Raw genomic sequence first — 27,622 nt, forward strand, 5'->3', positions numbered from 1 at the left:
CAGGATGCTGCAGGCATAGGTAAAAGCCTATAAATGTTCAAGGGGTGACTGGAAAATTTTATGGGACAGAAATCTATTCAGGGTTACCAAATACTTAGAAACTCCATCCAGATCTGGAAGTCATGAGCTCCAGCCAGCTGGAAGCTGGGAGAGTGTTAGAAAGCAATATAATTCATGCTTGTGTGTTCTTATTTTCTGTAGGCATCCACTTACAGCCACAGTCAGGCGCAGGATAGTGGGCTCGATGGACCTTTGGTAAGGCCCAGGACAGCTGCTCTCATGGTCTTTATTTTGAACTCACCCCTAAGATAATCTGTCCCCTCTTTCCTGGTAGCTTATTATTAGAACTGGGTCACATGAGGCATTTGGGACTGCATCTCAGTTGTGTTGACCGACATTTCTTTCACAGGGAAAGCTCTATGCTGGCAGGCACATCAATATAGCTTACGTGGGGAGGGCAGTAGCGTTTTCTTTGCATAAGATTCGCTTAATGCAGAATTTTCATTTTTGTGGCTGCTCCCCGTGCCATCAGGGATGTAATGCTGAGCTAATCCGGGGAGGCGTCAAGGCGCGTGCTGTATTTAGAGACAGCCACCTGCTTGGGAACATCAAGCAGCAGCAAAGAGCACACATCAGCAAAAAAAACCCCTGTGGATTCTGCAGCAGCGGCCTCCAGCTGGCTCTCCCCTGCCTAAACCTACGTTTGGTCACCAAAGGGGTCAGCGCCTGAAGACAGTCAGACCCCGTCAGCCCAGGAATGCTCTGAGCCCGGCACTCCCTCTGCCCAGGAACTGCCAGATATTTTGGAGAGCTGCAAGGTGGAATTAAATCACGTGGGTGAAGAGTGGCCTAATCTCTACATAGGCAATATGTAAGTGTTATTTGAGGCTGAGCTGTTCTGAAGGGCTGGGGAATACAGTACTTGTTAACATATGCTGTCCAACTACTTTATTTAGTAAGCGTTGTTAAACTTCCTTGCCTTAAAACAGGCTTAAGATTAGCATAGAAGAAAGCAAAAGGACTATCCACTAAAGAAAGGACCTACAGAGCAGAATAAAATTAATTAAAAAGAGAATAAGACTATTGTTTTGCATTATTTTATAATTATTCAACATATAGATTTTATAAATGCTGCAACATTTACCATATAAAGCACAAGAGAGACTCATGATCCTGGGTAGCCTTAAAATGGAACTATGATTGTTTTTTACCTTTTTCAGTTTCATTTTAACTAGAATGGAAATTTTCACATAAAAAAAGTATTCTGATTTTTGCTGTTTGTATGACAACTTGATTTGCAGTTGAAATTTCTGACAAAAAAAATACTGATATTCTTAATGACAGCAGACTTCACTGTTTATTTCTCAAATTTGTGTGGATGGTTGTTTCACTCTGGAGCATGGAAAAAGCATGCAGTCATCTGCACTCAACACGCCTAGTGCCCAATGTTATGCCAAAACAAGTTCTTCCCACCAGCAGCAGGTTGCAAACTTGTTGAAATATCTGGAAATTACAATTACAATAATTCCTAAATGAGAGAAGCAGGAGGAACTAATGATCCTTTGGCTAATTGTCTGTTGATTACAGCTAAAAGTGGGCATTCTTTTAGCTGTGAAAAAGCAAGGCCTAAAAATGAGCTAGATGACGTTGGGGAAATAATCAGGATTTACAAAACTTGGTTTTACAAATTGCAGCCTGCTTCCTAATCTCACCGCATTTCTAACCAGGAGCGTGACACCCTACAGATGAGCCCTATGCACAAAGGGTGGCTGCCCGCTGGTGGGCACCCAGAAACACGGTTGTCCTGGTCTGGCCCCAGCTGTGGAAAGACAGAAGCCAGCACAACATGCAGTACTTCCCTGAACTTCTCCCTTGGTGACGAGAGTGGGAAACCAACCTTTGCCTTTCCAGTTAAACATCGTACTATACTTGGAAATTAACTTTTTTACTTTATTAGAACCATTTGGAGAAATAAGGATTTGCAGAATTGAGCCCAACAGGTAGTAAAAGCAAAGATCTAAGACTATAAAAATCACTGAAATGGTATTGTCTTAACACCATCATTTGATTTCAGACATTCTTCTAAGAGCAGTTTTAATACCTCCTTTTAATGCCTGTGGGTATATGTGCTCCATATTATTCTTGCATGTTTATTTTCAATCACATTCTGTCTCTTGGGGAAAAAAAAAGAATGGTGGGAAAAAATGTATAGATAACAACAGTGTGTACATGCAGAAAGGAAAAGATGAACTTTGAGAACATTCAGCTAACAGGAATAAAAATGTAAGGAGGTTTGTTTGCTAATGCAACAGCTGATTGCTAATATTGAGCTTAAATACAGAGTTACAGCCTGAAATCAGTGAAACTGGAACTTTATCAAGTGCTATAGATGGAATTTTCTTTATTCTGCCAACATCAATAAGACAAATGTGAACAACACCTGAGAATAAGGTTTCATGGGATCTTCCTGAGGTGGCAATGGGGAATAGAGAGAGTATTTGCATTTAGAGCCCAACCCAATACTCATCAAAGTCAATAAACAGAGGATGGTTCTGTTACTGAGCAAACCCGTGCCAGCATCAGGACTTGTGCCAGAGCTAAAATAACCCGAAGCAGTAACCATAAATTGTCACTGCTTGTTTCTGTGGTACCAGTTATGTGCAGTTTCTGAGGAGCTACTTGGAAATCAAAGATCAATCTAGAAATAATGCTATATTCTATCAGAAATATTTCTCCTTATGACTTTATCAGAAATTTGATGGCCAGCCTCTTTAAACAAGTTAAATATCTCTCATAAAATAAAGTAGGGATGGCTAACTTTACATGTTGTCTTTCATCCTGGAGGACTTTGAAGTGGTCAACAAGCTGATTATTAAATATTTGTCTGGCTATCAGCCATTGCTGATATGCAAGGCCAGGGCCAAGACCCTTTGGGTTGAAAGGTAAAATATTTTTTTGAAGTGCTACATAATAAGCAGCTGAGGGCACAGGATGCAAAATATCCTGCAGAAATCAAACTTCATGCTGATCTTAAGCAGGCAGGCTTATCAACTGGAGTTTAGCCAGATTAGCAAGGCTAATACCACTCCAGCAAAGAAATATTGTACAGTTACAGGCTGAGGCAAAATGGTTACAGGCTATGCTAAAACCCGAGTGTGTTCTTTCAGCATACATATTTCAAGTCCAACTATAGGAGGACCAGAGCTACCTCCCAAAGTGATTTTTTTTTACGGTGTTTGGGCCAGTAATTCCCAATGCCTTTGTAGTCAACTGGAGCCTGTAACACCTGTTAAATCTACAGGAAGCTACAGGCAGGAAGCTGTCTTTGCAGAAGTTAAATAAATTGGAATTCTGCATTTTCCACATATATTTTGAATATATTCGGAAATCACAACCTTTTATCTTTCTTTTACTACCTTACCCTTTCTTAGAAAACATGTCTCGAAGTGTGGTGGGCACTGGGCTTTACAGACAGGAATACATTACAAGGCAACAAGATACCTTGAGTTGCTTTTTGTCATGAGCTTTCGTACATGATTCTCCTCCAAAGCTCCATAGCCCATAACAAGGAAGACCTGAAGAGGCTTGGTGTCACCCATGCACTGAATGCAGTACATTTTGCATGGGGAAGCAAAGGAGACCAAACTTTCTATGGCCAGGAAATGCATTATTATGGAATACCTGCAGAGGACTTGATCGACTTTCATCTTGGTGCACATTTCTGTAGCGCCTCTAAGTGCATTCACAAGACCAAATGGAGAGTGCCTCTCCTGGTGGTAAACCACTGCTCTTACGCAGCACTTTCATTAAGCGATCACAAATTGCTTTAGCAGCATTGACTAAACCTCAATCAACCGCTTGAGTAAGCTTAATTATCCACTTACAGACATTGTCTCCCTTGGCAGGTGGGAGGACAGCAGGATCCTGAAAGATTAGGAGTAACCAACAAAACTATGTCCAAATCAGTAGCAAGGATCACCCGTGGTCTACTGGTAATCATCAGAGTGTATCTTCTGTAGCAGGAGAGAAAAAAAAAAGCAATTATAAAAGGGAACGATGCTGTATTTTAGTGAGTGGGGAGAAAGTTCTGAGTTCTCAGTCAGAAACCACTGATTTTTTAAGTTTTTCTGTATTGATTCATCAGAATACACAACACAAAAATTGTTACTTTCTGGTTTGAGAATCAGCCAAAAGCTGCAAGGAGCTATCGTAGAGACATGCCAACTGGCCATTTACAAAGCCTAATGCCATGTGTTTTCCTCTCTTTCTGGACTCAGATCTCTAGTAACAAAAAGTGGTTCTTGATTTATGAAAGGGATGAATGTAATACCCTGGAGGCTACTTTATCTCAGCTGCTGTAAATTGGATCTCTCGGAGATGAGATGCAAGTGAGGCAGAAGTACAAACTTATGCAATCTGTGACCATGGCACTATTCCGTGCAGCCTGGAACAGCACTTACATGTATTCATTTCTATTTTGAAGGGAAAATCTTTGTTCCCTGTATTCTTAGAAAAAGCAGATCTGCTTCCCTTGTGCTGGCTTACCTTATGATCTTCTGCCACTTTCGTCTAGGCAACGCTATCCAAAGAGTTATCCAGTAGCGAGCAATTTCATCAAGCTGCAGGATTTACGTATTGAACTGAGATACAGTATACACCTATGTAAACTCCAAACTCTTATGAAATTAAAAAAAGATCAAAGTGACAGGGAGAAACGTCAGACAGACAATCTGAATATGAGATAAAGATGAAAGGAACGTGACCTAAAGCTTTGGCATCAAACCTATCTTTCCTCTCTGTTTAGGGGGTAGAAGGTTTCTGAATTTCGTATGCTCATCACTCCTCAGTCATTTGGTTAGATGGAGGCAACAAATGTGCTAGATGATACTCCTCTAGGATACGTTCCCTGTTTGTTGTCCATTCCGCTCATTAAAACTCATAAAACAACTCCAAGAGAAAATAGGCTCCTGTTTAAAGTTAAAGCTCTTAAGGATATCCCTGGATATAAAAAGATTCTAACCTGTTTTCACAGAATCACACAGAATCACAGAATCACTAGGGTTGGAAAAGAACTGTAAGATCATCAAGACCAACCATCAACCCAACACCACCGTGCCCACTAAACCATGTCCCACAATGCCACGTCCACACGTTCCTTGAACAACTCCAGTGATGGTGACTCCACCACCTCCCTGGGCAGCCTCTTCCAGTGCTCCACCACTCTCTCAGTAACAACCTGGCACAACTTGAGGCCATTTCCTCTTGTCCTGTCGCTTGTCACTTGGGAGAAGAGACCAACACCCACCTCTCTGCAACCTCCTTTCAGGTAGTTGTAGAGAACGATAAGGTCTCCCCTCAGCCTCCTCTTCTCCAGGCTAAACAATCCCAGTTCCCTCAGCTGCTCCTCATCAGACTTGTGCTCCAGACCCCTCACCAGTTTCGTCGCCCTTCTCTGGACACGCTCCAGCACCTCAATGTCCTTCTTGTAGTGAGGGGCCCAAAACTGAACACAGCATTCGAGGTGCGGCCTCACCAGCGCCGAGTACAGTGGCACGATCACCTCCCTGCTCCTGCTGGCCACACTGTTTCTGATACAGGCCAGGATGCCATTGGCCTTCTTGGCCACCTGGGCACACTGCTGGCTCATATTCAGCCGGCTGTTGACCAACACCCGCAGGTCCTTTTCTGTGGGGCAGCTTTCCAGCCACTCATCCCCAAGTCTGTAGCGTTGCATGAGGTTGTTGTGACCCAAGTGCAGGACCCGGCACTTGGCCTTGTTGAACCTCATACAGTTGGCCTCAGCCCATCCATCCAGCCTGTCCAGAGCCTTCCTACCCTCAAGCAGATCAACACTCCCGCCCAACTTGCTGTCGTCTGCAAACTTGCTGAGGGAGCACTCAATCCCCTCGTCCAGATCATCGACAAATATATTAAACAAGACCGGCCCCAAAACTGAGCCCTGGGGGACTCCGCTTGTGACCGGCTGCCAACTGGATTTGACTCCATTCACCACAACTCTCGGGGCTCGGCCGTCCAGACAGTTTTTTACCAGTGAAGAGTGCACCTGTCTAAGCCACGAGCCGCCAGCTTCTCCAGGAGAATACTTTTGCTGCATTGGGATCAGCAAATGAAAAGGGAGAGAAATGTTGTAGTCCAACACATATAAGAAGTCACCCAGATGGGGAACAGAATTTTCCCACCCTGATGACAATAGACGCTCAATGGCCGGGGACTTTCCAGAGGTACCTTCCTCCCACCATGCCTTCTCCCCAGCTCTATCTTAGCTTTACGGAGCTGACATTTACAGCAAATGTCATAAATCTTCAGCCATAAATTAGACTTCTTTTCATGCTCAGAATTCCCCATTCCCACCAAAATTCTTTTTACACAAACATTACTGTGTCTCTAGCACTAGTGAACACAGAAAGAGCCAAGTTCTTTAATTTTACAGGAGTATTTCATAAAGGAACTGGTCTTTCAACCCTACTCTGCTTGCTCAGAAGACAGGTTTCTCCCAGTACCCTGTCTTCTGTCCATGTCTCACAAAGGAATGGGGACTGCAAAGATAAAATACTAATCAGACTTTTGAAATAACTACCCAAATTGGCCGGCTAAGCTAGACGACCCTGGGGTAGTTCCCCTCTTAGAGCAGGTCCTGGCAAACAAATTGTAGGTTTAGACTGAAGTCCTAGGCATGCAGAGGTAAAATACCTGGGGGAAGTTGCTGGTGGCAATTCCAGCATCTCAGCAGAACGATGTAGCATTTGCCCAGAGCTCATTTGCCACACACATGCATTTCTGTACAAGATTACGCAGTGCAACATTGGAACACCAATATTGGGGCCAAATTAATCCTTGGGGAAACTCCCACCAAAAAACAGTGGTGCAACCCAGGGCTGAATTCACCCTCCTATTTCCAAAAAGAGAAGTCTGCCAAGGACGGTATGGCCTAAGAGGCACACAGAGCTGGCAGGCTTTCAAGTGTCAAAATAGAACCAGCATCGCCGGCTGCATGCATCCCGTGCTTTGCAGGCGAGACGCAGACAAGAAAAACAATCAAGTTGTCTGGTGGAAAAAGCGACTTCCAAGGATCATTCCAGCCACGGTGTAATTGTGATCAATCCGCCTTGGCAAGTATCAGCTTTCCATGTGTGTTTCGCCTAACGCAGGCTGCCTGTGGAGAGCAGCTCGGGCAGGCTGATGCATGCTTGTTATCGCCGGTGTAAATATCTCTGCCTTGTGTTATTGTGGCACAAAGCAGCTGGACCATTTGAAAATCATTTAAAAAGCACTATAAAATTAGGGCTCCAGTGCTCTTATTTTATGACTTCCGTGAACAGCCATTGCCTAGAGAGAAATTATCCTCTTTATTTTCAAGGCTAAAGGTTCTTTTAACATTCATCAAAATCAAAGTGCACCCTTGATAACACATTGAGCTGTTACTTATCTAGTACAGACTCTTTACCTTCTGCATAATATCACATTTGAGATCTCAGTTCTTCATATACAACTCATTTCATTGTGTCTGCTGTTGTTTTCACCAAGTGAATTTGCATAGTTTCAGGAGAGGCTGGCTGATGCCCTGAAACATATTCTTTCCATAATTCCAAATTTTTTTTTGATTTCTAGAACAATAGCCTGGAGTGTTTTTGTTACTGATCCTTCTATAAAAATGGTCAATTACCTCTTCTGGCAATGGATTTGCACAGACCCATTAAGCACTGTAAGCGAAAGATTTTGAAGGGCATAAATATTACTTAGGTGCATAACCTGATAGACTCCCCTTTCTGCCTTTGAAAAATCTCTCCCCTATATACATAAAAAAAAGGCTTTGATAATTTTCTTTTTTTCCATTCTTGTTTTCACAGACACCTTCTTTACCAAACTCAGGAAAACAGTGAGTGAACCAAAGCAGTATGACAAAATGCAAACAGTAAAAAGGGAAAGCCATTCTTTTTAGAAATAAAAAGAAGCGCAGCTGTATCTACCATACTTAAAGTTCAGATCTGAAGGGCTTAGGAAGAGACACTGCATGAAATTCTCAGCCACAGAAGTTGCGAGTGGGGAATGGTGAGGCCTTGCACATCCTCTGTCCTGCAGCTCATGCCTCAGGTTTCTGTAAGAGACTGGTCATATCCAGGCATCAAGTACGGACTGAAGATAAACATTTAAGAAGTCATAACCTTAGCGCTGTTTCATGGTTCCCTCTTTGGCCAGGATTTTGTCTTTATTTTCTCTAGGGGTACAGGCTGCATTCTTATGCCAAAAGGTGGCATGCTTTCAGATCTCTGCAAGGTGGGCTGGTTGGTGCTAATAGATCCTGCTGTGAAAGCATGTGTAGGCACGTAGAGGAGCTGTAAAGTCAAGATGCAGCATCCTGCCTGGAGGAGATTTAACTGGCCAGAAGGCAGTCTGCGTGTGTGCAAAGAGAGCCTCATCACCATGCCAGCACCTCTGCTAGCAGAGGGAGTTTGACTTTTTAACCATAGAGGTCTTGCCTGTCGTCACCCAGTTTGTGATTCATCAACAGAATGCTTAAACTAACAGAGGGATGAGATTGAGTTATTTGGTAATTACAATTTTTTATGACCCTAGGAAGGCAGAAAACAGGACAGGCATGATCAGCAGACCCTAGCAGAGTCTGGTGTCACCACGGACGAAGAAAGTGGGACAGGAATTTAGTAAGTCAGGACAAGAAAGCACCTCAGCTCTATGGCACGTTTTTCTGTTCCAATAGTCAGCAAGTCAGTAACCACCTTCCTCTGTCTGATGGTCCCAGAAATAGAGAAAAGGACCCCACTGAGCTGACCTAGCTCTGGGCTCCTGCATTTCAGACCAGATTGATCTTTCTGGGTTAGGACCGACCTACCCAATCTCAGCCCTTACTTGTGGCAATGGTCAAGAGTAAGTGGCAGGAGAAGAGCGGAGTTCAGTGTAGCCCTCTCAAGACCTGATCTGGCACCACAACCGCGATTATGTCACCTGTGCAGGAGCTTACTCCCGTCTGAGGTGACCTGCGCGTATGCTTGTTCCCTCTCAGGTATATACACCTTGCTCAATAGAACAGAAATAGAAAACTCAGGTATATACCTCTCACCCAGTAGAACAGAAATAGAAAATCCCTTCTACCCAGAGCTTTCAAATTCCTGGATAGCCCTGAATTTGCCTTTGTTCTGGGGATAAACTACCTGTGCTGAATGGTTTCTCACTATTGTCTTCACTAAAAAAAGATAACAAATTGATATTTGAAGTTAATGCTTCAGTGCTGAAAGGGCAGGATTTTCCTTTCAAGCATGGAAGGGGAACAGACGTCTACAGAGTGTTCTTTCCCCCGTACGCACATACCCACTAAAACCTCAACGTGTAAAGGGTATGTGCTTGCTCACCTCATGTCCACAGCAGGATTAAGCCTACCCTGGAGCTGCTTTGACCTAGATGATCAGTTGCTGGAAGCCTGGCAAAAGGACCCAAGTTGTAGGATATCCTGGACAAGGCAGATTCAAAGTCATTTTGTGCTCTGTTAAACCTATTCATTTTCAGGAAAGCTTAATCTACTTCTGAATAGCAGGTGGGACCACGTAACTCAGAGGTGGGCAGCTAACGGGCAAAAGAAAGCTCCTGGATGCTGGCAATACTCTTGCGGTGTTGCCAGCAGCCGCAGAGCTTCCATCACTCGCTTTCCTCACAAGATGAAGCTGATTCTGCTGCTAACCGCAGAACCAAGCTGGGAACGAAGTCATTTTGCCAAAAAAAGCAATATAAGAAACAATACCTTAAAAAGCCAAGTAAGATCAGAATCCGGAGGGGGAAGGTGTGAGGGCACTGGGGTCTGTGTTGGCATCATCTCATGGGGCGAGGGTGTTCCAGCCCAGGCGATGGGCATCCGTATCATCAGTTGTTTTTCCTCATTGTCACAACAGTTGGAAGTTGCTTTGTACATTTTTCTCTTGCTTCTTCCCTCTTGATCCCTTGTCATCCTCCTCCTCGCTGCCACTGTGAAATGAATCTCGGTTCAGTGACAAATGTACTCCCAGCCTGGGAGGCAGATGCTGGGTGTTTGGTGCCCATGTTAGATAATTTGATATTTAGTAACGCATATTGTGGACACCTCATCCATAAGACAGGTGCAAAAGGTGCCAAGGCAGGTCAGACCTGAAGGTCTGGCTAGTCCATCATTCTCCATCAGCCCAGAGCAGAGTCTGGGGGAAGACAGCGTAAGAAACAGGACAACTGTAGAGTGATTCTTCCCCTGTGTATTTTTCAGCTCTTGGCCTTCAATAGATTGGCTACTTCCTAAACCTCATAATGATTTAATTACTGCAGGCTGGACAGAAGGGCTGCTCCTAGTACAACACTCCCTGATTGCCTCCCCCCCGCGATGCTGCCCCCCAGCAAGCACCCTGCCTCCGGCATCAGTTAGCTCAGGCTGTGGGGAACAGAAGAGAAGGAAGGGCGAAGGAAGGGCGAAGGAGAGCCGGGCCAGCTGGCGCCCGGGGGGGGCTCGGGGGGCCGCTGCCGCGGGGTTTCCAGCATGACCGCCGGGGCCGCGAGGCTTTGCCCCCTCCTCGGACGAGCCGCGAAGGCTCACGGCAGACGCGAGCCAAAGGCGAGCCGGAGCCCGCCCCACCTCACGCTTCCCCTCGGCTGCGGCAGCCGGCGCGGTGTCGCGGGGACACCTGGCGGGGAGAGGCGGCGCGGCCGCGGCCGGGACCGGGACAGGGACCGGGGCCGGGACCGACACCGGGACTGGGACAGAGACCGGGGCCGGGGCCCCACCGCCGGAGCCCCCCAGGGTCTGCGCAGGGCTGCCGTTCGGAAATAACTCCTAGCCTTGAATAAGCGCCTGGTAATTTTCACTCATGCCCCGTAACCTTCGCAAGTTTTCTTCAGCTTTCTTTTGTCTTTTAAAAGGATGCAAGGGAAGCATCGCTCTGGATGGGGAGGAGGAGTAACACCTTTGGTTAACTCAAAGCCCCCAGCCGGTCTGATTGCACTTTCCAAACCAATTTCCGTTCTTGTCGAGGGTTTATTTCCTTTAAGAAAAGTATTTGAACTGAAAGCAGCTGGGGAGAGAGCACGAACAGCACGGACTCCTCCCTCTAAGCCCTCTTTTGAAGCCCCGCCAGCTCCTGAGAAAGGCTCAGTCCTGGCAGTGGAAATGTCCCCTCTGTCAGACCCATGTGACTGAAGGGTCAGTTTTCCCCTGGAGAACAGGCAGGAGAGATGCTGTCTGAGGTGACCACCACCGCTAGCCCACCGCCCACTCCAGCAGCTCAGTACAACAGGTTGTTGGCGCTCAGGCACGTTCTCCCACCCGGCATCTGCCCCTCGCGCCTCCCTCTCTCCCTGGAGGCTGGAGGAGGGGATGTTTGCAGTATCTTGGCTCTTTTCCTATTATGACTGGAGGAACTGGGAAAGGGAAGATAAACACATTTGGAAAGAGAGAGAATAAAAGACAAAAAGAAGTACCCTGCTTTTTACTTCGGGTGATTGCATTATGTCCTCGACTGGTTTGTGCAACCAGATTTTGCCAGTGGAGCAAAACCAGGCCAAACTGCACTGTGCGTAGGAAAAGTGAGCACTGTTACAGGCTTCTCTTATACAGAAAACCTGCATGGAAAAGGATACAGTGTAAATCATTTTGATGTATACACTCAGGTCAATACCAATTTAATTCATCCAGTATGTTTCACTTTTTTCTTCCATCCAACCAGTGCAAGTTTCTTGTATATCAGTAACAGCTCCCTTTAAATGCCAGTCATGACTATACTGTGCATTTTTAAATCATTCAAGATTGCTTTCTTCTGCCATCTTCTGGCAATATGAAAAATCACAGCGTTTCAGTAACAGCAGTGTTGCTGTGCTGGTCTAAGGCAAGGTTGTCAGCAAAGGCAGTCTATAATTAGATCAGTTGGCATAATTGGAAAAAAATATAGGCCTTCTTGCATATTTGAAAGCTTGCCTAACTATTCCAGCTCTACCAGTTGATCTAGTAGCAGTGGTTCAGTGGTTATCCCAGAGTAAAATGACTGTTTTGTAGACCTTGTGTTTCTTGAATGCCTGTAACAGCCAAGGAGAGTTGCATAACATGTGAAGCTTTATCATTTTATAACAGGACTTCATCAAGTGTAGCCTAAATATTTTGAAGAGTCTTTTTTGCCGGTTTTGCTCTCTGGTCTTCATAGCTCCGTGACAAAAGACATCTTTGTTTCCTATGAAACCGCAGGAAGATCTTGTCTGATAGGCATGTAAAGATTTTCCTTCTACTGCAGCAACTATTTCTGTCTGATCTCTCCATGTAAACACCACAAATCATGCCAAAACACCTTGCATTATTTGCTTAATTTTAAAACAAGACATTTTCAGTATTTTGTTAAAAATGTATGTAAGATTTATATAAGACTAAATTTTGGTTCCTGGGGGTTTTTTTCCCCCATTTTCCTGCAATCACACAGAGGTCCTTTGTAAATGACTAATTGTGATCCCCACTCTTCCGTCACAATAGCTTTTCCAAAATAGTTGTGCTAAAAATATGACAATGATATATGATAATTAAAAAAAGAAAAAATCCAAAAGGAGAAAATGCCAATATTTTCCCTTAAAATAAAGTAAAAAATCACAGCCAGTAAGAAAAACTATTCACAAAATTCCAGCCTGCAAAGAGAACATAAATAAAAGCTGTTCAAACCTTTGTTCGTTTTCACCAGCACCAGCAAAAATGACTGCTTGGGATGGCAGGCATTGGAGAGAAGGAATGTTAATGCTATTTATAGCTCACGGGTGGCTCCCATTACCATTGTACCTGAGAAGCTCGCAGGCCTTAATGTATTCCTGCTCACAGCAACTTTCCCAAGCAAAGGACAGCCTTCCCAGGGCTGTGCTGGAGGCACTGAGGCTTGCTTTGGGAAAATGGGCTGTTACATTTGCAGCCTGTTCCCAAACTGTCTGTTACAAACCGCCTCCAGCAGGCACAACCTCCAGCAAGGGTACACCCCTCCCCGCTACCTGTGCTTGACTCACCCCTCCTGGGAGCCATGAGGCTGCTGCTTTGCTGGAGGCTCTTCCTCCCTCCATCACTCTACCAGCTTTGGCATCAATCTACAGTCCATGCCAAGCCTCAGCAGGAAACAGCATCAGAAAAACAACAGCATAAAACCTGACAAGATGAAGGCAAAAGGACCCTCCAAAAACTTGCTGGCACATAGCAACCCTTGCTCCTGACCAGCTGCAAGACTCAGGCGGCATCAACATGGTACCTGGGGAGTGGGGCAGCACTGCGCAGCCAGCTCCTCGCAGAGACAGCACAGCAGGGCCTGGTGGGGGGAAACTCCTTCCCACCAGCCAGCAAATAGCAAGACACGCTCTCCCAGTGACCCTGGGACTGGACATTCCATACAGCAGCAAGCGTGTCCCCCCTGCCGTTGGCCCCTCATCCATCGCATCCCGGAGAGGTGGCTGCACATGCTGCTTTACCCATACCCCCTGACTAGGCAGCCCCTGGTTCACTTTGGTTTACCTGGTACCCCCATACCAGGGAGGAACAACAGGAAGACCACCCCCAGTTTTATGTCTTCAAATTCAAGATAAGAAATTAGGAGCAAATACTCATCAAACACATAATCAAAAGTTTGCAAGAGAAAGTAAACCCCAGTTCTAGGTCTTAATATCACCTCTTAGTTGTTCTCATGCACCTCTTCAGTGGTCAATTCCTTTGTGACAGACAATCACCCTACTTAAAAGATGACTTAATCAAAAAACAAATCATGATTTTCAAGTCAGCAATTAAATCTAAAGAAAAAAACTCTGGCCCAACAAAGCTGAGAGTGTCCCTTGAAAGCTCTACGACGTGCCTGAAAACACTTAAGTGCCAAAATAGATCTTCCACTGTAGAATTTTGAAGTCTTTTTGCTCTTGAGTCCACTGCAAAGAGTCTGTACAGCTTTGTCAACCTTAGAAAAAGGTGCCTTTTTCGTACGTACCCTTTCAAGCAAGGCAAGGCAAGGAGAGCACTTCACTGCTTGCATAAAAAGTGCAGGGAGAGACAGACAGCTCAAAGATAGCCCTGCCGAAGGACTGAGGAATATCAAAACCCCTTTACTCGTGCCTTCAAATATTCTGAAATCTTGCAAGCTTGACAGCATTGTCAATTTTGTATTGACAGCAGCAGTCAGACAAAAATAATTTGAGGAGTAAATCAAGGAGATCCACCTCCCCCCCGCCTTTAATCCACAGTCACATAAATCCATACTGCCTGCAGAAGGGCAAGTGCTTTGGAGCCCCTTTTAATAGCAATATATTAACATCCTTGTTTGACTTTCCTGAAGCTTGCAAGACATTTTTTTTCACCCTCTCTGAGAGTCTGGTCTCTTTGACATCAATTGTATCAGAACGACCCATAACTTACATCTATCGACAGCCTGTGACACTGATGAAATCTCAGCACAGCACTGGCTGTGACAGCACTCACTGAACTGTTACCAATATCAAGGTCACTTTGTTTTTCTTGCTCTTGCTGGAGCTCCTCTGCCCTCAGGGCACAGGCTGCCCAAGGAAGCTTTCTGTCTAAGCTCCTCACAAGCCACAGCCTCTCTGCTCCATTACTGGCATTATATAAGATTAGAGTGAAGTTTCTACTATTAGAAGCAGTTAGCTGCATGGTGACTGTGTGCTCTCCTGATTATAGCATATAGCACAGTTATGGCTGCTGGCAGCAGGACTTAAAACTACAGCTATTTCAATTTGGGGAGAAGCATGAATGTAGTCGAGATGTGTCAAGAAAAACCGTAGTTTTTGAGGTTTTTTAATTCCTAGCAGTGGTACCCTGGACAGGAGTGCCCCAGAAGAGAATTAAAGGGGAAAGCACCACCCTCGGCTTGACAGATATCCACAGCCGAGTCGGAAATTATGGTGGGAGCCTGTGGAGGGCAGCGCTGTCTTGCTGGGGATGGTGCATTGAATAGCTCAGAGATGCCAGCTGCTAAGGTAATACTTCTTTTTTTATCTCCTTTGAATCTGAAAGCTGCAGATGTAAAAGCTGTCGTCCTGCCACAGCTATGGCGTGTCACCACAAGCAGGACTCCCCGTTTTTCCATCTGCCGCCCCCATTCTCCAAGCACCCTTTCCTGCAGGATTAGCTCCAGGCATGGGCAGGTGCCTCTTCCTCGGCTGAGTGGCTCTTAAACAGGAGGCCTGGGGGAGGCAGGCTGGGGCTGGGGGGCTGGAGGCAGCACGGAGGTTCTCCCCCCTTGGAAAGATACGTTCTTGGGAAAACATGTGCAGATCAGTTACACTGCAAAGGAAAGGAAATGCTCTCCAGCACTTCCATGAGGTTGCAATAACATCCTCTCCCCAAAAACCAGCAGGGCACAGATGAAGCTCCCCCACTAGCCTGAATCCTGCTGGCAGGGCCATGACCCCGGTTCCGCGAGCTCTGCCCCTCCTGGGGGCTTGCCTTGTCCAAGGACAGCGGTGGCTATGTGACCTGGGATAAGGCTGCTGGAAGGGAGCTGTGTGAGAGCAAGCAGTGGGAGGCTTCGCTGGGGCTCCCCACCTCACCCAGGAGCCCATCTGAGCTGAGACACTTGGGCTACATCTCCACCTGCACCACCTCACAGCTCCACTCGTGCCTGGCCAGGCATCCCCTTGACTTCCCACTTCACCTGGGACCTGCCTCACCGCCGTGGGCTCTCCTGGCTCTCCGAATGCCTGGCTGAGGCTGGTGACCCTCACGTGCCCTGCCCTTTGACTGCTCCCACTCCTGAAACAGCCTCGCGTGTCCCTGCCACCCCCAGGTGCTCCCAGCTCCCGTGGGGCTGTCTCTGCCCTGCAGCAGTCCCTCCAGTCCCACGGGCAGCCCTGTGCAGGGACCTGAAGGCTTACAGAGGAAGAAGCCTTTTGCTCTCCTGCCCAGCTCAGGCTCCTCGCAAGCAGAAGTTGGTACCTTCCAGCTCAGTTTGGAGGAGTCGGAGGGCCCCATCATAAATGCGCCAGGCCGGATGCGAACGGAGGTGTCAGGAGGGAGACCAAGCAATGAAGAGGTGTGAAGACTCAGATTTTCTCCCACCCAGTAAAACACGGCTGCCGGCGTAGGGCATCTGCGAGCCGAGCTGAGCTGAGGGGGTAGCCGTGGAGGAGGCTTGCAGGGCTGCTCCCGCTCCTTCCCGATGCTGCGGTTAAAGAGAGGGCTGTGTTTTCCAGAGCCCTCGATCTGGCATCTTTCCCAGGTAGTAAATTCTCTTAAAAACTGAACCAAACAGAGCTTTAATTGTACATTCTGCTTTTCTCTTCACTCCGGAATAATGGCAATGGTATTAATACAGTGCTGCATTGAACACATACCCGCACTGAGGCTGAGGGACCGATTCTGCTTTCCATTATTCAGGAGCGCTGCCTCTGGTGAGGCAGATCAGGGTTTAAACAGCAAGCAGGAGCAATGAACTTCTACTGTTCCCCACTGTTTGAGTGTGGGCAAAATAAAAGGCCATAATATATGATGCAGTCAGCCAAGAAAGCAATATTGCTCTGCCATGTGCGCGGTCTACACCGAGACGAGTCCAGGATCTCATTTCTAAATTCCCATAGGTGCCTCATTTAAACCATCAGCCATAACCTGCTTCTCATTTTCAATACCACTTGGTATTAGAGCTGCAGTGAACTGCTGGTGAGAGATTCTAATTCCTGCAAACAAGCCCCTGTAGGCTTGCAAGGAAAACAGAGAGTTCCCCTCTCGGTTGCCTGCTAGGTTCCCATCTGGCTGTTTTAACTTTGCTATTGCTTTTAAATGTGCCTGTTCCTGCACACGAGGCTTTCAGCTCTACCTCAAGAGACTCCTGGGTTCTCTTAGTATCAGATTCTGGCCAAAATGTAGAGACACAGATTGGGTCGTCTTAACAAAAAGGAAGATCAGATTTCACATTACAGTATCTGAAAGATTAATTCCACTTACATGATCATTTCCCTGTGAACCACACTTCTTTCCATCTGGATTTTTCCATCAGGAGGACAAAGAGCCGTAGTGTTAAGCACTACCTGAGAGAAAAGAGGAAGGAGTGTAAAAGATGGTTGTAGAGATGCTTGCTCAGAGAAAAGAGAAGAAAAATAGAGTAGAGAGCAATTTCAAATGCATTGAGAGGTGGCTTTGTTGTTCTTTTTTTCCACATGAATTATATTCTGATCTCATGCTTTGGTATTTTGAACCATTTAGTTTGTCTGGTTTTGATTCAGGGAATTTAGGTTATTTGGCTGCAGGAGCTTTCTGTATCATGTTATTGTTATCTAGTGTTTGTGTTATTGTAGTAACCACAGGTCCAGCCAAAATCAGTGCCCTGCTGTGCCCGCCCGAGGCTAGCAATAATCTCATGTAAGACCTTGTTATTGAAAGACACCTGTCCCCATCCGGGTTACCGTCATAACCACAAGCAGAACTGTGCCAGCTAGGAAGGTGCTAGCAAAAGGGATAGAGGAAAGATGACTTGGGGCCCAACTAATGCCCTGCCACAGACTCCTCTTGGGTCTTCAGAGAATCATTTGATCTCTACAGCTCAGTTCAGTCTTTAGGACAAAAGGTAACAACCACGGCAAAATGGCAAAGAGGCTTTCTCCCTGTTGCAGAAATGCAAATGAGGGCTAGGTGAGTAAGTGGTTGCTCAGTTTGTGTTCATTTTTAGTTAAACAAAACATGTTTTTCTCAACTAGGAACAAGCCACTTCATCTTGTTTTAATATTTTAAAAGATTTTATGCAATGCTAAAGTGAAATTCCAAACAAAAGTAACTTTGACTAGAAAAATGGAAATGGTGATTTTTTTGGAAATAACAAAATGAACTATTACAACTCTACAATACTGGCAGTTTGCGTTTTTTCCAGCACTTTGCCGAGTTTTCTTTGACTGGAATTTGCAAATGCAACACAAATCTGTTAAATGCTTTAGCCAATTCAAGTCAGTGGGGGTGGTGTTTTTTTTTCTTTTCTTTGCCAGAAAAATCTTCAGTGGAAAACGGCAATTGTTTCCAGTGTAGAAAAAGGAAAAAAAAAAAAAAAAAAGCCTTGCAGACTGCAGTACTCAAGTGGCTGGATAATATCAGGGAGGTACAAAGCTCAGCTAGGTTGTTGTAGACGAGGTCCTGGAATGACCAAGTCCCTTGGCAACTGCACCCAGCCGCGTGCAAACAGCGGCGTCACCCGCCGCCCTTCCGGGGCGCTCCCTGCGGCTCGGCAGTGCCCGGTGCTCTGCCTCCGGGGCGCCTCTCCCGGCCGCCCCCCAAGTCCAAGCCTCTGCGACTCGGGCTCCACAGCTCAGATGCGCCGGCAAGCAGGCCCCGGCCATTTGGGGTGTGCCCCCGTGCTCTGGGTGTCTGGGAGCTGATGCTCAATGACAGAACAGTTTTAAAACTTGTGCTACCTTGTATTCTCCCAGGGAAGCAAGGAGGTTAATACATCTGGATTGCCCTTAAAATCGCTATCCAGTCTCAAATGTCTCCTATAGGAAGAAGGCGCTTTTTTTTGTTGCTGTTGTTTTGTTTTTAACCAGGAAAACAAAATGGGAGAGAAAGAAAGATAGAAAGAATCTAAGGAGATTGTCTTTAGGTGTTTCCAGGCTACAGTTTAAAAGAAAAGTAACCCTATCCAACTTGCATGGTCTAGATCTCTGCAGAAAACATTATTGACCTTGTAAGGCAGAAAATTTTTTTCCCAGTTACAGGAGCTCCTGCCCTCCTGCAGTCACTGGCTGTCTCCAACTAGAGCAGCTTCTGGGAGCCACCCAGAGGGAGAAGCTTAGAGAAATGTAATCAGTGGCAGTGCTTTTGCTAGCTTTGCAGTATCTCAAAGTAGAAGGGGTGGGGGGAAACCCTCAGCAAAGTCCCTGGCCTTCAATTAAAAAATGCGTATTACTTTGCTCATTAGTCCAATCATCTGGTATAGCTATTTCCAAGCTTACCCCGAAGGCCCCGCAGAGCAATTCAATTTCAAGGCCAGCGCAGCGCAGGATGGAGCGGTGTGCTTGGGAGGAGCTCTGCTTCATGTTGACGCGAGGAGCTCGCTTGTCTGGCATTAGTCATGTGAAGCAAACGATGTTGACATATTTTTTGGAAAGAGGATCACTGTATGAAAGGGAGCTCTGTTGCAAAGCACCTCCCTGGCTGCAAAGGCTGGAGTCGCCTGCTAAGTTTCACCGGCACCAAAACGACTCCGTTCTCGGAGAACCTCCTCAAAGTCAGGTCTTGAACAAGAGGCCTCGCAATGTAATTCTCTCTGCTAATCATCTCTATCCCTCTCTCTGCTAATCGTTTCCATTACTGTAACTAGCTGACAGGCTACAACAGAAGTTTAAAGCAGTGGGGGCTAGGAGAACTGAAAGTTTAGTATCCATCTGGTTACCTCCACAACTTCAGCCTTTGAACATCTGCAGTGATTGAGAGTCAGCCACGCTCCTTGAAAATGAGCCTGTGGTCTTATGAATCTCCTGATGTAGAAGCTGTATTATCTTTTTCTTGATTTCCTTTTACTGCTTCAGCTTAACCTTCTGTGTCGGTGAAAGTACAAACAGGTCATCATGACAATGCTGGCAGTAGCTCTTGAGCACAGTGCATAGCTTTCACAAGGCAGTAAAACTTGTAGGGCGATGCACAATATTTTTTTCTGTGCTATTCTTCATGCTAATCTGCGCTGGGATTGCACAACATACTCTTTTACCAAAGCTCTTGGTGTTACGTTATCTGCCCTGAAAAATTCGTAGGCTTTTATCCCTATACTCCTCTCTACTTCCCTGCAGTTCTTTTTCTTCATCATTAAAAGTAAAACCAGTCAGCTTTTTTTCCATCTCTCCCATCATTTTTATTGTGCTTTTCATATTTTGCTTATTAAGTAGTTACCCTAGGGAGACTTCCTTTTTATTGGAACATGCAAAAAGCTATAACTGCTCTTAATGTTTGTGGGGGGGAGGAGGGAGATGGGGGCAGGGGAAGCAAATTTAGGCTGAGGTCACAGAAATATATATGTGGTGTGTTCCATAATATGCCTTGCATCATCTCTACTTCTTTTTCCATAAGCAACAAGGTATTCTCCCTTGCTTTCTGCTTATTCCCCGAATCAGCCTACACTGTTAAAAATAACGTACCTGGATGTTTGGACAAAGTTGTGGTTGTTGCTTTAGGAGCAACATCCATCTGGCTGCTGCTGTTGTGTGGCAGGGGACAGACTAGATGACTTCCAAAGGCGTTAGAGTGAAAGCTGATGCCACAACAGAATAAACACCAGCCACCTCACTTTGGGAAGAGTTCTGGTGTGGCTCCCACATTGATTATGGCTTTAATACCAACAAGCAACCAAACAAATCTCATCAATGATGTTCTCTGGTGCTGAGAACAGCAATTCAGGATAATGAGATCCTAGCAGAAGAAATGCTCCTGAAGTCTCAGAGAAGGGACTGCTTGGATATCTTTGAGCTCTTGCACTCAGCTGAGCTCTGCATCAGGCTGAACTGGCTGGCCCGAGCTTTCTTGGGTCTAAACCAGCAAACAACATTGCAAAATGGATGCCCATATTCCACTGCAGGATCTGTGAGGGAGCCAGTCCTAGATGGGATTCTCAACAGGACAACAAAGCCAGAATTTACAGCTCTATAATTTCCCAAAATTCAGATGCTTTTTTTTCTCACATCCCAGGTAAGTACCCTACCCCTCAGATGAGAGAAACAGCCTCTCTCTGGAGACAAATAGCTATCACATTATTTATACAAAATGGAACAGCTCCCAGAGGAGAGAATGAGACAGACAGACACAAGTATACCAGTGTAGCTGAGTGTTCAGGGGTACTCACCTGAGAGATAGAAAAAACTAGTTCAAATTCTCTCAATTTCTATTTATAAATGTACATATATATAGATATGTATATATGCATGTGAAAATCCATTCATATGTATACATGCATGTATATGCATGTGTATACGTGTGTTTACATCCCTATAAATGAAAGAAAATTGTACGCACATACATTTTATATACGTATACACATACACCATATGCATATGTCTTACATACACATCCTAAGATTTCTACCTTGGCCCTAGAAGCTTTGTAAGTATAAGTCAGTCCAATGATTCATTCTTTCAAAAACTTCCAGTTTTAACTAACCAGAACCAAGTGTGCACAAACACTTTGGTAACTCTCCAACATCAAGTACTGGAGCTTTCCTGCATACACTCATCAGCACTACAGTAACAGAAATAATACCTGCACCTACAAGGTTCAGCCAGTGCTGCGTTCGGGTGGCACAGGATGTTCTTTTTCAACAGCGTTACTTGACAAGAAATTAAATCATACCGTCTTATGCTGCTGCTTTCTCAGGGGACGAATTACATGCCTGTAGAGTCCTACCACAGAGTCAGTCCTGCTCTCTGGATGCTTTTAGCAACACCTGCAGGCCCTGCTGCACACACTAGTTATAATAATGTAATGCTATTTGGAAGGTAATGAATAGGACTACTTTCTAGGGAATATTATTTCTGTATGAAAATTTCCTCTTAATTCATTTCAGAAAAGCTGTCTCTGATATAGCCCCAGTGCGTGCAAGAGAGGAGCAAGATGCCTCACACCAGAGACTCTTCACCTCCGACTAGCAGTGCAGGGAGCAGAGCCTCCTATGAAACACCAGCGCTATCAGACCTCCAGAGGCTCTTTTGGTTCAGAGGAGGGTCTGATAATCATGTGGACCAAGTCTGGCCAAATATTTACCTGGGAGATGCGTAAGAACATATAGTCCTATCATTTAGCTGTTATTGGTCCCTGGGAGGAGGAGGAGGAAGGGGTGTGATACACTGGGGAGCAGCTTTTGGGTCTGCAGGAACGTTTTTGCGATACAGGCTTCCGAAACTGATAACATAGGAGTTTGGATGTAATGAAAAACATGACATACAAAATGGTGACTTACTCACAGTGTGTCTGAGTTGGGTTTGCTATATTCTGTGAACCACAGTGGATTGGGCAGAGCAAGAATTATTTGTATTCTAGACAAAAGTCCTTAAAGAACCCATCCCAAATTGGTGTCCTCTCTGAGATGCGTTATCTGCCCTGGAAACTGCTCTAAGGCAGCAGATGAGCACAGTAGCCCTCACACTCAAATAGGAGTAGCAGGATCAAGAGCCAGGTGGAGGAGGACCCAAATGAATTATACGGTAGGGCTTTTGCCAGTCCAAATTCAAACTTTCTTTCAAAGATGGTAAAACTGAAAATATCAAACAGGAATTTTCACGCAAATACCTTACTCTTATGACCACTTCTATTTATTGCTATTTTCTTCTATTTGGATTACTGCACATTACATAGATCATCAGCTCATTTTTCCCAACTTCTCCTCCTCATGAATACAGCAGTTAAGGATCACAGTTTCGTGGAATAACTTCAGTCCCAGTTTATGGTGGGAAGTGGGGAGAACCTGGCTGGTGAGCATGATGCAGCTGCTTCATGTTCGAACCAGGAATGAGGTGCTGCTGCATCTGTGTGGGTTCTCGCCCTTGCGACCCACGCACGCTATGAATGTGAGATTAGCTCTAGAACTTGCTAAACAACTATTTAAAGGGAAATCTTGATCGCTTTATACAATAAGCCGTGTTCCCGGGGATTAACTGCTGGGAGGCATTTGCTTAACTAACAGTATCCCAGCAGCAAGTCTGTGCTCTTGCTGCCTCCACAACACCGTATCACATTTTTCATGCACAAAGCACTATGGGCTTCTCAAAATTTGCTACTCTGTAAGCAAGCTGCAGTTCCTGCATCCTTCCCTAGCGGGAGCAGGCACTAACTTTAAACCATGCTATTTTAGCAGAATGTTAGGAGTGTTGCCAGTGAGCCCTTCACGTCTTTCAACAGGTGGGCTGCTAGGAGCAAAACTACTCTTCAAAGCCTCAACATTACTCATATCCTTAATGCAGCAGATGGGCCATATAGCATCAACACAGGAGCCAAATATTACGAAGATCTGCAAATAGAGTACTACGGAGTAGAAGCATTTGATGATCCTGCCTTTGATTTAAGTATCTTCTTCTACGATGCTGCCAATTTCATAGGCAAAGCCTTAAACACTTCAGGAGGTAAGAGGGAGGCAAAGAGAAGCTTTAGGAGGAAGTTTCAACATGAGCCAAATGGCTTCTCCTTGCAGTAACAGGCAGCCAGCAAAGCTCAGATTCAGCATATGGTTCGAGAAGGCACACGCAGAACTGCCGCGCAGAGGATGGGAGAAGGGCGCCCATGCCACGCGCTGCAGAGAAGACGGTCAAGGCCAGGTCCCCCGGGGCTGGGGAAGGCTGGCTGCCCCAAGCCCAGCACGGTGGGAGGAAGGGCCAACTCCAGGAGCAGAGCAAGAGGGAAGGGCAGAGGTTAGGGCACTGCAGGTGCTCCCCCATGGGCGCATCCTGAGGAACCGGCAGGATCCGCACCTCGCACCCCTCACGCACCAGCACGGGCTCCAGCCCGGCGATCCTGCCTGGCATACCGCAGCCCTGCTCCCACTCCCGATGCACTCAGCTGGGAGCAGTGGCACTTCAGCGCTGGCTTAAATGCTTCACATGCTTAAGTGCTTCGCAGAATTGGAGCTTTATTCAGACTGTCTATTAAGCTAGAGAAGCAGCAGAAGTTAATGAACTAAGTCAAAAACTACGAGCCTGACCCACAGCCTGCTGAATTCTTGTCAGCAGAGTTTGGATTATGGCCTAGTTATCATAATTTCCATTTGTTCCAGAGTTTGCTCCGACTCTGACTGGCTGCGAGATCTGCTGCTTTCACTGGAGTGCTTTATTAAATCCCCAGTTATAGCTCACACTGGGCTGCTGAGATACAGTAAATTATGAGTCCATTTTTACAGGCAGACTATCCTACAGAGTTTATGGGACTTGTCAGTGATCACAGTCAGGACCGGGCCAAAATTTTCTGCCAAAACTGGGTTTTTTTCCACAGAAAATTATACTAACAAGTTTAGTCACAGAAAGCTTCTCCTTCACAGAAAATTTCAACTATTTTAATCTGAGGCCTAAGTTAGATGCATGCGGTCAGTATGAAATACCACCTTGCCTGAGATGTATGGCATGGTGTCATGCTAACCCTCCCTGAAAACCTGAGTATCTACTAATTGTCTCCTTTGTTTCCCAACTTGTTTCTAGTAGTTTTTGTCCTTCCGGGTGTCTTTCTCACTTTAGAAATGCTAAAGCCCACTCACCTTGCTGTGCCTCTTTTTTTCTGCAGGTAAGGTGTTTGTTCATTGTGCCATGGGGGTGAGCCGCTCTGCATCTTTAGTGCTTGCCTTTTTAATGATCCATGAAAACATGACACTCGTGGATGCTCTGAAAACAGTGAGTGCTCACAGAGACATCTGCCCAAATTCAGGGTTCCTCAGCCAGCTCCGGGACTTGGACATTAAACTAAATGAAGAGAGGAAAGGAACCAGAGCATCTGCTACCAAAGAGCGATAGGAGAGTACTGCTGAAAGAGAGAGAGAACAAAATACTGAGTTTCCTGTATCTCTTAAAATGAATTGCATTTGTAAACTAAGGATGCAAGTTTATGATACACCAGAATGCATGCTATTACTAAAAGTAGATTTTACTTGATCTTTCCATTTTGCAAAGCCCTCCTAGATTATACTTATGAATAACCCATTCATTGTATATTGTATCCTTCACTCTCCACCTTAAAACATTGCTCTCTGCTGGTTTAAAAAAAAAAAAAAAGATATCAGGTTCCACTTCAGAAATAGCTGTGTTTCAGCAACTAGTGAAGCTCATATCACTTTATGAAGTGTTAGGCTATTTGAGGTGAAAGATGCCATATTATTTATGCTACAATAACGCTTAGAAGTTTTCCTATGAACCAGCCCCTCACCCCTTTGCTCCCTGTATCTAAAATGGTTTGTATTTTGAGACTTGAATCTGGCACTGGTTAGTTCTTGCTTTTACAACTGGTGGAGCCCCTGAGTTGGGGGTAAGAGGCTGTTTAAAGGCAGAGCAGCTGGGAAACAACACAAGCCACTCTTGAAGAAATTATTCGAGGTCTCTCATAGTGTTTTCCCTTTGACTGTTCATCAGATGGTCTTTTTTTTCTTCCGTGAAAATACCTTTGTTTGAGAGGGCATTCAAATGTTGTTCATCTTCCCTAGTAAAATTCATCCAGGAGATGCTGTGGAAAATGCTCCTGAAGAGGAAGGTGGGTTCCCAGCTGAGGCTCCAAACAGCTGCGTGGGCAGTGGGAGTGGGTGCAGGAAAGCATTTGACAACAAAGTTCAACGTATCCCAAATTAGTCTGACAGTTCAACATTATAAAACTTGGGATTTTCTTTCTCAAAAATAAAGGTCATGAACATTGCAACATCGTGTTCTGTGGCATTTGCTTTTGTGAGGGGACTCAAGTGAAAACTGAAGGGACACAGGAACGGCAATGGAGGTGCTGACAAGCATCAGGCTTTCATCTCTGTGTCTCTGGGCCACCATAAGAGCACTCAATAGCTACTGTCATCCGATGGATCAGTGCTGCCTGGAAACTATGTGAAGCACATCTGGCTCTCGGTTCCCAGCGGACAAACATTCACAGCACAAAGCCAGCTCGGGGATGGCAGTTGTTTGCATTCCTAGTACCAAAGTCAGGAATGCAAAGGCATGAATACTCCCCACCATGTGAGCTGGCCGCTCAAGAACAGCACAGCAACAAGGGAAAACATTCCTTACCATTCCCAGTGCTGTCTACAAGGCAGATTTCTGCCTTCAGGACAGACAACTCAGGACCTCATGCTCTTTGGCGATACCTACATCTGCCATGTGGGCCAGGCTATAGGATCGAGAAGACAAAGCAGAGCGTTTGGGCACTGAGGACCTGACCCTCACGCCGAGGCCGTCTCAGAGGGTTTTGCTTTGGACTAACCCTGTGAGTGGGATATCCCTGAGCAGCGGGAGAGCAGTGCTGGAGTGCTTCTTTGCGTTAGTTCCCTGCATAAGGAAGCCTGCTCACGAGCTCCAGGGCTGCTCTGCAAGGTCAACAAAAACACAGCAAGTAGGAACGGTCAGCTTAGAAGTATGTTTCAGACCTGAACCAAAATTTAATATGCATGTCTCAGTTACCAACTAAGAAATCAACAAACTGAATTCAACTTAGAGAACAAGTGGGGGAAAACCCCCCGGTGGATCCGGCTATAGCGATGCCCCCAGCCCCAGGCACAAGAACCACGTTTCCTTATACATCCCACCTGTAGGAAAACCCTCCTCGCCTTCGGCAGCAGCAGGACCGCGGCCAGCCAGGCTTTTCCGGCTGCAGGGCGAAGGCCACGGCTGAAGATGCACTCGCTGGGGGTGCAGAATACCTGCAAATTAAACGCATTGCATACGATAAAAACTTCCCGCGTTTTTGAACTCCGGGTTGGTGCAGCTGGAAAAGCTGCATCTTACTGTAGTGACAGATTACTGTAAACACTGCAGACTACCTCACAGACCGTAACGTCTCACGCCGCGATCTAACACACGCGGTTCCCCCCCAAAAGACCTGGCGCACGGCGCACCCCCAGCCCGGGCCGCCGCCTCCTGCCAGCCGCGGCACCGGGTGGCGCCGCCAGGTGGCGCCGTCGGCCCGGCGCGGGCGGCGCCCCGGCCGGCAGGACCCGCGGCGGGGCGGGGGGGGGCCCGGCGGAGCCCCCCGAGCCTCAGCCCCGTATCGGCCCTTTTGTTCCGCATTGGGGCCAAACCCGAGGGAAACGGAGCAGCCGGTGCGGGGGGTTGTGCTTGGGAGCGCGCCCGCTGTGGCGCGCCCCGTGCCGCCCGGGGGGTCGGGCGCAGCCCACCCACGCTCCCCCCGCCGAGATAGAGCCCAGAGGACCGCGGGGTACAGCTCGACACCCCCCAACACGCGTGCCAGGGGTAACCCCATCCCCACAGGGCTGGGGTCAGACCCAAGCGCCCACTGACGCCTGCTGCAAGGACGAACCCCAACTGCCCACCAACATGGGTGGGCCGGGGGGGAGCCCAGTCACCTCCCCGGTACTTCCATCTGGGGTAAACCGCAACTGCCCCGCCAACAGGCAGACGTGGCATAAAAACAGCTATCTGGGGTAAAGCCCAACCACCCGCCCGCCATTCACGTCTCCAGCGCAAATCCCAGTATCGCCACCCGCATTGGCGTGCCCAGCGTAAACCAGCGCGGCCCCAGCACGGCCGGCTGGGTCACATCTGCTTACACCACATCTGCTTGCACCACATCTGCTTGCACCACATCTGCTTGCACCACCCGACCATCGGCCTCTCGAAACTCAGCCTCCTGCTGCTCCTGCCCTCCAGTTGCCTCGCTCTGGCTGATGCTTGCAGGTCCAAAGAGGGTAGGGGATTATGGTTTATAATTAACAGAATTAAAAATAGACTTTGAATAAGCTGAACACAGAGAGGGTAGAAAGCTGTTGTGCAACTGGCACATTAGGAGGAAACTAAGTGGTACTATTCAAACAAAGGTAATCCAGGACACCGCAGCGCGGGAGCTTTGACTACCAGGCAAGTACTTTTAAACTTGTTTACAAACCAAGCCCCAGTGAACTCAATACATGCACTGAGCAGCATGAACTTAACCACAGCCAGCTCTGCAAGCAGCGAGGCAACTGCAGGG

General features: G+C 46.5%; 1 protein-coding gene across 1 annotated transcript; it reads left to right on the top strand.

Moving 5' to 3' along the window:
* The first annotated feature begins 569 nt into the window (after nt 1-569).
* On the top strand, nt 570-25,343 carry LOC104264218 (dual specificity protein phosphatase 13). The gene is made up of 4 exons (XM_059821521.1): nt 570-871; nt 21,534-21,741; nt 22,865-23,085; nt 24,233-25,343. The coding sequence occupies exons 2-4, from the start codon at nt 21,581-21,583 to the stop codon at nt 24,457-24,459; spliced, it is 609 nt and encodes a 202-aa protein (XP_059677504.1). The 5' UTR covers nt 570-871; nt 21,534-21,580; the 3' UTR covers nt 24,460-25,343.
* Nucleotides 25,344-27,622: the final 2,279 nt, after the last annotated feature.

Source organism: Gavia stellata, chromosome 9 (assembly GCF_030936135.1).
Source record: "Gavia stellata isolate bGavSte3 chromosome 9, bGavSte3.hap2, whole genome shotgun sequence".
Lineage (NCBI taxonomy): Eukaryota > Metazoa > Chordata > Aves > Gaviiformes > Gaviidae > Gavia > Gavia stellata.

What these genes read in the sequence shown, in the direction of transcription:
- LOC104264218 (XM_059821521.1), top strand. Translation starts at nt 21,581, where the DNA reads ATGCCTCACACCAGAGACTCTTCACCTCCGACTAGCAGTGCAGGGAGC. An exon ending in AATATTTACCTGGGAGATGC is followed by an intron (nt 21,742 to 22,864) that starts GTAAGAACATAT and finishes GTCTTTCAACAG; the next exon opens with GTGGGCTGCTAGGAGCAAAA. An exon ending in AGCCTTAAACACTTCAGGAG is followed by an intron (nt 23,086 to 24,232) that starts GTAAGAGGGAGG and finishes TTTTTTCTGCAG; the next exon opens with GTAAGGTGTTTGTTCATTGT.